The sequence below is a fragment of the Corvus brachyrhynchos genome, unplaced genomic scaffold, assembly GCF_000691975.1.
Source record: "Corvus brachyrhynchos isolate BGI_N302 unplaced genomic scaffold, ASM69197v1 scaffold68, whole genome shotgun sequence".
Classification (NCBI taxonomy): domain Eukaryota; kingdom Metazoa; phylum Chordata; class Aves; order Passeriformes; family Corvidae; genus Corvus; species Corvus brachyrhynchos.
In genome coordinates, this window is record NW_008240039.1 from 2892132 (window position 1) to 2901971 (window position 9840).

The following is a 9840-nucleotide window of genomic DNA, read 5'->3' on the forward strand; positions in this document are numbered from 1 at the left end:
GGGCCCCCCCCTGCCAGGGGCAGGGACACCTCCCACTATCCCAGGCTGCTCCAAGCCCTGCCCAACCTGGCCTTGGACACTTCCAGGGATGGAGCAGCCACAGCTTCTCTGGGCACCCTGTGCCAGGGCCTCCCCACCCTCAGAGGGAGGGATTTCTTCCCAATATCCAATCTAAATCTCCTCTCTGTCAGTTTGAACCCATTCCCCCTTGTCCTGTCACTCCAGGCCCTTGTAAACAGTCTCTCTTCACTATTTCTGTAGTCCATCTTCACATTTCTCAGCAAACCATTCTCTTTGTCATGAATACCTTACAAGGCACTTGCCAGCCTCAAAACACACTTTCTGCTTCCCTGTGCCATCCAGCCTTGGTATTCTGAGTTAGAATTACTGCTTGGGCAAAGAGGAGGCTCTGTGCTTTGAGTTACTCTATGGAACAGCGATCCCTACTAGCCAAAATTCCAGGGCAAACAGGGAAGGTTTGAGTTCTCTGAAAGTAATACCATAAATCTTCTCAAGTCTGGTTTTAGTGTCTGAAAGAAAAGCTCTGTTTCAGACAGCTCCCAACGACACCTTTGCTTTATTCCTGATGGGAGGCTCTGACTGATTTTTGCCTCAGAATGGACCTTGGTGCTGAGGGAGTGCTGATCCCTGATGCAGGAAAACTTGATGCTACCTCTTCTTCTCACATACTTTTCTTCCTCTGTAGACCTTGGAAGCCAAATAAACACAGTGACTGTGGTGAAATTGAGTCTGGGCACTTACAGATGATGATTTGTGGTTTTAGGCTGAATGCTGAGCCTTAATCAGGCCAGACTCCCCCAGGCCTCAGGAGGAGTTTTGCCAAAAGATGCTGGACTAGGCACAGGGGGAGTTTGGGTCATCAGAGTTGGGCTCATTGTCTGGGGGCAGTGAGCTGGTAAATACAAATAAAAAGGGGTTGTGTCTCCTCCTTGGTCATTAGGATTAAAAGCACAGCCTCAGCCCCCCTGCTTTGTGCCTTCAAATTAAAGCTGTATTGAGCAGAACTGGTTTTCTTTCGCTAATTTAGGATTGTCTCTGCACTGTACCTGATTTCCTACCTCCTCCAAGTCAATCTATGTCTGACCTTCATGCCCCAATGCATAAATACTCCTCTTTTCTGCTGTGAGTGCTGCTGTGGAGGTGACACTTGCAGGGGAGATTCCTGGGTCAGCAGCTCCCCACATTTCCCAGCACAGCTTCCTGGAGATTGTTTTGTCGCAGGAGCTGGCGGCTCCTAAAGGTGCCCAGGAGGTGTGGGGACAATCCTCTATAAACCTCCCAGGGCTGTATTTTAGCTATATTATATATAAAGTGTAGTCAAACACACTGAAGTGAGAAGAAAACTCTTCCCACTGATGTTTTCATCTGCCTTTACAACCATGAGACAAAAGAGTCTCAGATGCTGATTGTTGTCCCTCTGTATTCCCTTCCATTCTTGTTAGGAAGATTGGTTTGATGCTGGCCTGCAAATACTCTTTGTTAGCAAGGCATAATTGAGGAAAATAAAATGTACTAAAGCAGTATTTTCATCTTGGAAACAGACAAATTATCTGGCTCTGTTTGCAACAGCTTTCTGTGTATTTACAGAAACAGTGTTTTTGCAGAATCAGTGTTTTTGCCCTGAGCATTGGCAGGGAAAAGCAGCTAGAAAATAATCTCTCACAATTTCATGTAATTTTGGGGGAAGGGGAGAGTAAGTGGCAGCAGATTCTTACTTGCTGAGCATCAGTGATTCAGAGGAAGATACAAGCAAATCCCCTGCACTGAAAATGTGAACTTGGCCTTCAAAATGAGAGACTGCCTAAGCCGCAAAATATGATTTTATTTCCCCACAACCTCCTTCATGAGTTGGCCAGTTCTGGGGAGGCTTGATATTTATACAGTTGTTTAGTCCTTTTGTAAACTTCACAAAATGTTGGCTTAATTAGGAAAAAATGTAGCAATGAATGTCACAGTTCCATTCTGATTGTTACATCCTATGGAGATTCATATATTGGGGTTTTCCAAAGCACGGGGATCAACAATGAAGTTGTTTTAGTGGCTCAGGGTACATCAGTACAAGGAATACTTACTCTTTGATAGTTGCCCCCATTAAAGTAGTAGTCCCTGGATGGCATTCCCAAGCTTGGCTGGTCAATCTGAAGGAAAACACATTTCTCTGGTTAGTGGTGAACAGGAACTGGGGTTGGCCAAAGGAATCCTTGAAAGGCAGCAGGAAATGCTGTGTGTGCCACCCTGTCAGTTGGAATGACACTGCTGCCAAGCACTCAGAGAGTTTGGGCTCTCCTGGGTCTGGGGTGAGGTGGAAGGTACAGGGTGAGGACAGGAAGGATCTTAGTGTGGGTTATAAAGCAAAATCTTCAAGTAATCGCTGAGATTCAAGAATAAATTTAAGTAACTTTTCTAGGTTGCTTGACTTGAGGGCTGGGCTTCCTTGCACAACCATTCATGAACAAACTCTGAAATACTCTTCATGTATTTTAAACCCATGGTTCCCTGCTATATATTAAACCTCACCATCATTTTTGTAAGTCACAAGAATTTGCAGCCCTTAAATGCTGTAAATCAGCAAAGTTCCATTGATTTTGGTTTCTTTTGCTGTAACAAAAATTACGCTGCCATAAAACATTTCCCAATATGTCTTTCAGACAGAGCTGACACTTGGGGTACAGAACTGCTGCCTACATTTTGCTGGCATTATTCTATGGGAAACTCATCTGTCTGTAGTGTAAATAATTATCCATTATGATTCTGGCATAGAAATAATTCCCTGTAATTTTTTTTCTTACATAAATGATGTGTCTGCTGGAATCCCGGTCATCATTCCACACGAACATGTCGATGAGGACACGTTTGTTAAACCTGGAGTTCATTATGGAAAGGTTTTCCTCCATGCTCCAGCTTGGCTCTGGGAGATAAAAGGGAAAACAGACTTAATTTATCAATCTGTGTCAGACTGATTGAAACTGTACAGTTCAGGAGCTGGCTGCTGAAATTTTTGAGTTCTATTTAAATGGATCAATGAGTGTTAAATGTGTGATACCCTGACTTCTGTTTGTGAAGAGAAACTGCAAACAGGGCATTTAAGTTGGTGACAGTGGCCTCCCTAATTCAGTAAATAATTCTGACTGAGTCCTTCCAGGCCCAGCATTACCTTTGGTCTTATTCCAGTCTGCAGAAGCCACTGGCCAATCTCCAACCATCCTCAAGGCCTCCAGCAGAGGCAGGGAATCTCGTTGCTCTATAAGGCCTGAGGAAGGAAGGACAAATTCTGTATTGTTTTCACAAAAAAGTAAAATCAAGAAAAATAAGTCATGGGCCTAACAGCTTAAATTTGCAACTGAATGTGTCATAGCAAAAAATAAGAGATATCATGACACCATCCTACATTAGTCTTCAGAAAAGGAATGAAAATACTTCTGTGGCTCCAGTAGTGATTTGGAGTGAATTGGTTTGGGAAGCATGAGCTGGGACAGGTTTGTGCCTTCTGAAGGGAAGGCTTTGCACCCATACCAGGGGTGGGTACCCAACATCCACCCCTTCCACATCCCAAATGGGTATACTGAGGTTTAATGAAGTACCAAGGCATCTTCATCCATCTGAAGATGAGTTTTCCAGGCAAGGCCACATGGATTAGACTGATATTGACTGGATTTTGCTTAACAGAACATTGGTGCTTTTGTACACCTGGTGTTGAACAAGGGAATCAGTGGAACAAGAGACTCACTCTCATTCATGCAGGACTTGTAAAGGATTTTAGCTTTCTGAAATGCTTCTCTGTCCCCTTGATCTGAAGTCTCCAGCACACCTGGGGAAGGAACCATTGCCATGAGATTTTTGCCCTGGAGAGCTTTGATCATTTTACAGAACTCCCTGAGGATTCAGGGCTGTGAGAAGCACTTGTAGGCTGCAATTACTGTGAAACTTGAGAGCTCTTCATGCTATTAATGGAAAAAGTGTCAGGAGGAAGGACTTGCAGACAGCTTGTCCTGCTCCTTTTGGAGCCAGTACCCAATCACCTATGGCTAATTTTTAGTTTGGAACAGGATGTTCCCACAAAATGGGTGTAGTAAGAGATGTAGAGATTAAAGGACCAGAGAAAAAAAAATCCCAATCCACCCTTCTTCTGAGAGTTTATTTCTCTGTCCGATGTGCAGTCAGCAACCTCTGAAACTAAACACAGGTGCCTAAGGATGGAGCAGCCCCATCCCTACCTTTCAGGATGATCTCCAGCTCGTCTCTCAGGATGTCAAAGATGCTGTATCTGGAGCTGGTCTCTGGGATCACGTGCCGGTTCAGCCAGCCCCCGCAGGCGTACTGGTAGAAATCCTTGCATGGGTCAGCTGTGGGGTCCATGTTCTGGATTATTCTGGCAGCTGGGCATCAAAATTGGAGAGCTGAATTCCACAGACTGCCCAGGAGTCTCTGGGACTACTGGAGACTGTCAAGGAGCTGCCTGGCAAGACTCATTCCCACAAATTATGACTTGAGGAATCCTATTTGCTGCTTAAAAATTGATCTGAATGGCAGAAAAGTTGTCCCAGAGCACAAGGCCTTGCAGGGAGGAGTGCCCAGTGCTCCCCAGGGCACCAGTTTAGGGACTGCCCAAGAAACCAGTGTTTCCTGAGGCTGTTGGGAACATCTGTGCTGGAGTCTCACCTCTCTTGGGGCGTAGATGCCAAAAATAAGAAGGTGAATGCTCCAAGAGAGAGAAAATTAAGTCTAAAGGGAATTCTGTTATGCTTATAAATACAGATTGTGTTGGTCAATCCGTGTCCTGGTGGCTCAGAGCCAGAGCTGAAAATTGCCACACTGACAATTTTCCTGTGCTGCTCCCTTATGAATGATATTCCTTACCCAAGGGGAAACCTCATTCCTTTTCATCTACTTCAGCCTTAAACTCTGAATTATCTCTTATTCAAGCTCAGTACCAACACATAAAGCCTGCCCTCTGCAGCAGTAATTCATAATAACCCCATTACCTGCTGTCACACACCCAGGGGTGGTACAGATGTTGCCCGAGTTGGTGCCATAGTGGGATCCTGCAGGGAGAGGAGGAGGAAAACAGATGGAATGAGTTGTTTTGGAGGGAAACTGTTCCCAAAGTCACTCACCAGAGCCCAATCTCAGTGACAGCTCTGCTTGGTTTGAGAGCAGGCGAGTGAATGTTGGTGCCAGTCACAGACATCAAATGACAACCGTGAAGAAATCTGGGGATTTTTGAGGGAAATGTATTGGCAGCACCCTTACAGCAGTCTTGACAGTGAGTTTTATCTCTCCTGGAAGGAGAATAAGACCATCTTTTCTACCTGCTAGCTGCCTCCACAGTCTTCCTGACACAAGCTGAAAGTACAGAATCCTTTTTTAGACAATCTAGTAAGATGCTCTGAGCATCTTCAAAGTCACTGAGACTGAGAGGTTTAAACAGGGGGCAAAAAGCCCAGAGCTGGGTTACTGCTCCCACACTGCTTTGAGCCACCAAGATCAAATTTAGGAAAAAAAATTACTTTTATTTCTCCAAGTATTTGTGTGTTGGGGAGGGGGAGCCTGTCACAGACTTGTTTGGCCACAATTTCATGTGGCCTCTAAGGTTGGTCCTTGCTGCTCATCAGAGAGGTTGTCCCTAACCTGGAATTTTCAGGGCTGATGCAGAAATAAGGAGACTGTGAACCTGTGTTCAAATTTATTTGGCCTTGAGTTAAGCATGGAAAAGGCCAGTGGAGTCCTGATCTTGGCTATTCATTTTCTATTTTTGAGTGCTTAGTCTTGGTTTGTGCAATTCTCCCAGTGCAGAAGATCCCCAAAAAGCCAGTGCACACATCATTTCTGAGGCTGAGTATTCAAGGGAGTGTTCTTGTGATGCTGGGCAGGTGTCAGGTCCCTCCCGTGTGCTGTTCCCTGCAGAGCTGCACTGGGAGGGATCTGAGTGCCCCAGCCTGAGGTCCTTGGCCCTGGGAGGAGGAAATTCACTTTGCTGGTTTAATTTCCCATTTGAGAAACTGGATGTCTTGGTTTACTACTTTGGTATCCACTTATATCAAGTAGACAACTGTGTGGTTCCACACTGAATAACAAAATCTTGGTACTTTCCAGCAGATTTAGCCATTTTTAAGCTTTATTTTTGATCCTTGTTTGCAGAGAAGAGTTACTAGAAACAACCCCTTTCAATGCAAGTAAGTGCTTTGTATGAGAGCAAACAAGATACAGTAATTCAGAGAGAAATAAAACCGTGGGGGAGAAAAGAGGGCTTTGAAGTTCATCAGTGGAAGCGACATAAAAAGCCCCCACTGTGCTGGGGAATGTTCAGGGTTCAGCTGAGCGTGGCCGTGCTGGGTGGGAGCACATCTGCATGAGAAAAACTCTGTGTCCTACCCTGGCTGGTGTCTGGCAACCTGAACAGGGGAGGAGCAAAATATGTGGAACAATGGGAAGCTTCACAGAGATAGTTATCTTTTTCTTTTTCTTTTCTTTTTTGTGTTTGTTTCAGCATTCGTTGGGATTTTTTTGTGTGCTGGATGAAGCTAAGCCCAAACTTTGGAGTTTCTTAAACTGTCTCATAATTTTAAAACATTTTAAAAAGCCCAGGGTATCTCCAAGGGGAAAAATGAAATACTTCGAGGAAAAGAAATGAGTAGTTCAAGAGCAAAAGGAAAGGAGCAATAGCAAAGAGCAAGGTGAGGAAGAAATAATTGTAGTACAAGAATTGTGTGTATCTCTTACTCTTTTGCAGGGACCAGGCAGGACTGAAATGAAACCTTTCTTCTTTCATTTATTTATTTATTTTAAAATCAAAGCTTCTCTCTTTAATATAACTTCAATTTCTGGAACCCAGCTGCTTTGAATGAGGCTTGAACTCCCCTCCCTTCCCCAAGCCCTGTGATTGTGATGCTGTAACTGAGCAGGATGAGCAGGGGAGCCAGAGCTGGTTTGGAATTTGAGGGCACACTCAGGGCTCTGAAACTCTGCCCCAAAACCAGATCATGGGAAATGGCTGGGGAAGAGATCTCAGTTTACCTTGGAAAGTGTCTCCTTTGTTTCTCTATCAATTCTCTCCTTTATTCCTCAGTACCTTTCCTGGCTCTGGGTATGACCAACTCTGCCCTCTTTGGCTTTACAATGTCAGATCTTTGCTCACTTGACTGCAGCTTTGTTACCTGCATCTTCCAAAAACTAGAAATGAACTTAAAATGCACCTTTTGAATTCTCAGCTTGGCAGCTCTGCCCTTTCTTTCCTCAAACTACTTCTCTGAAACAACAGCCCAAGTTTTTGGTAGAAATACCGGTATTTCTGTTTATTTTCCTCCCTGGTTAAACATTGCTGACAGGTTGAGTTACAGTGACAGAGAGGCTCCTGCTTTGACATCCATTTCAGTCTGATACAGCAGCAGCAGAGAATTGATCAGGGAAGAGAAGCTTTAATGGAGATAAATGAAATGACCTGAGCTGTGGGACAGCTCCAAATGGAAGAAAATGAGGGAAATTAGGCACTCCAGATGCTACTTCAGAGGTGAGCTGCTCACCTGAGATATAGCAGAGCTGGGCCATACTTCAGACCCCCTGGGGTCACTGTAGAGATTTTTGTTGTCTTAATTTGGCCTCACAAGGAGCCACTGAACCCTGTCACATTTCCTGGCCAGCAGCAGGAGCCAGGAATGACTTGTGGCATCTCTGGATGGCTGCAGTCCCGTTCAGCAGCTCACCTTTGGACTGACAATCCTTTTCAAACCCAAGTTGCTTTTCCACAGCCTTATTGAGGCTCCTTTATTAGGGAACAAAAGCCAAGCCAAGCCTTCTGCAGGGCTCTGGAGGACACAGCTTGTGTGTAGTGTGTCCCCACTGTGCTTTTGGAGGAGCACAGATGGCTGGGGATGGCACACATGGAGACAATTAGAGCCACAGTTGTCACTAGGCGCTCACGTGGGAGCTTTTACCTCTCAGCACCTTCCCTGTTCTCAGATCTCCTCTGCAGAAGTGCTGTTGGCACTGCAAGCTGCCCTTGTTGCTATTAAAACAGGGATTTGCTCACAACAAACAACAGAATTGCCAAATTCAGGTTTTCTTTGTCAGAGAGGGCTGCCAGTGCCAGGTGTCAGCATCTTCAAAAGGAGCGCAGAACACGAATGTTCAGTTTTATTCCTCCTTTCCTAGGATTTCTTACCCATGAGCATGGCTGAGCAGAGTTCTGTGTGAGAATCAGTAAATTGTGTGTGTGTTTGCCCGTTTTGCAGCCCTCCATGGCCTGTCACTCCCCATTAAAGCTCTGCATTCATGTAGCTCCATCTGACTATGACTGAGGAGAGCCTTGCCACCTGAATGTCATCATGACTCGTGTGTTAGCTGCCACTTCTTGAAATTCTGCATCTCCCCTGAATAGCTGCCTCGTTAATGAAGGCTCCTGACGTCAAAGGACAATTGGGCAGCAGTCAAGGAGAGGAGCCAGAGCTCAGCCACAACCTTGTCTCAGTTTAGATACTGCTCCTGCTCAGCAGGCTGGTGTAAATCTGTTATTCAAGTGCCCAACAATCACATTCAGCATAGGAAATGCAGGAAAAAAAAAGATTTTTTTTTTTGAAAATCCACCCCCAGAACAAGGTGCTGCTTGGTTTGTATTTCTGTTTGTTTGGAGCCTGCCTAGGAGGAGGACAGAAGGCCGTGACCTTGAGCTTCCTAACAGCCAACAGTGACAACCTGTGGGGCTGCAGACACAAAAATATCTGTGGATCTTCCTCCTGAGAAGGCAACTTGGGAGCCAGAAAGTCAAAGAAATAGCCAGAATTACAGGAGCAGCAATGAGGTGAGGCTGGAGGCTGTTTGGAGCTAAGTTGCCTGGAGGAGCTGCTGAGCGATTTGATGTGTCAGCTACAGTGAGGGTTGAGATGTTCCTCAGGCTGTGACCTTTCCAGCAAGGGATGAGCTTTGGAGTTTAATAAATACTGAGAAGGAGCTGTGAAAAGGCTGCTGAGATGAGGGTGTGGGTGTGAGGGAAGGATTGAGAGCGTGGTGTGTTCAGATCCAAACCCGTCGGGATCCTGCTTCCCTTGTTAGGATCACCCAAATATTACTTTATTCTTCCCACGTTTTCTTTCAACTTGTTTAGATGAGGAGTTTTTTGGGTCTGAAAACTTCCTTGGATGTCAAAAATCCCCAAATTGTGTCCAGAACTCTGTAACTGCACTGCTGTGAGAGCTTGAGTATTTTTGTTGGCTGGGAATAGAGATAAAAATCCCAGTCAGCATTAACAGAACTCCAGGAATTGTTCCTGTACCCACAGGCCTATTTCATGCACCACAGTGCTCTTCTACAGGATATATAAGAGCAGAAAAATATTCTCCCTGAACCACAAAGCCTAAACATGCCTTTATAAATAAATAAAAAAGAAGTGAATGCAAAGCAGGACAGGCCATGCTTTAATTTTCTAATTTAATTCCTAATTACAAGCTAAACAAAATTATTTTTAGAAGCCTGGGTAGTGTCATTCTGATCAAGGATGTATCAAGGTGAAATGAGAAATCTGAATCTGCTCTTAGTGAACAATCCAGTGTCCCATAGACATTCCAAAATCAGCATTTCAGTGAAATTAGAAATAGAAGAATCCCAGGATAACGTTGTTGGTTGAATGGTGCTCAGCCACACTGTTTTTTCTTGTTCTGTGGCATTTATGTGGCACAGCTGTGAACCAGAGCTGCTTCTCCCTTGGGGAGTCTGGGATTTGAGGCTTTGGCTGAGCATTGGGAATGGGCTGAAGTGTGACAGCAACACAGATCCAAGGGGGACATTGGGACAAAACTTTTCAAGACAAAAAAAAAAGATATTCCTGCT

The 9840-nt window shown here is 44.9% G+C and overlaps 1 protein-coding gene across 2 annotated transcripts in view; it reads right to left on the minus strand.

Moving 5' to 3' along the window:
* The window catches only part of MMEL1 (membrane metallo-endopeptidase-like 1), a 23910-nt gene that overhangs the window by 11172 nt on the left and 2898 nt on the right, over positions 1-9840 (minus strand). For both annotated transcript variants that reach the window (XM_017744098.1, XM_008641191.2), the window contains exons 3-8: positions 5004-5063; positions 4236-4397; positions 3749-3829; positions 3176-3271; positions 2811-2929; positions 2094-2159 (exon numbers count right to left, since the gene is read on the minus strand). In XM_017744098.1, coding sequence (XP_017599587.1) covers positions 2094-2159; positions 2811-2929; positions 3176-3271; positions 3749-3829; positions 4236-4397; positions 5004-5063 — 584 coding nt within the window. The remainder of the gene's footprint in view (positions 1-2093; positions 2160-2810; positions 2930-3175; positions 3272-3748; positions 3830-4235; positions 4398-5003; positions 5064-9840) is intronic.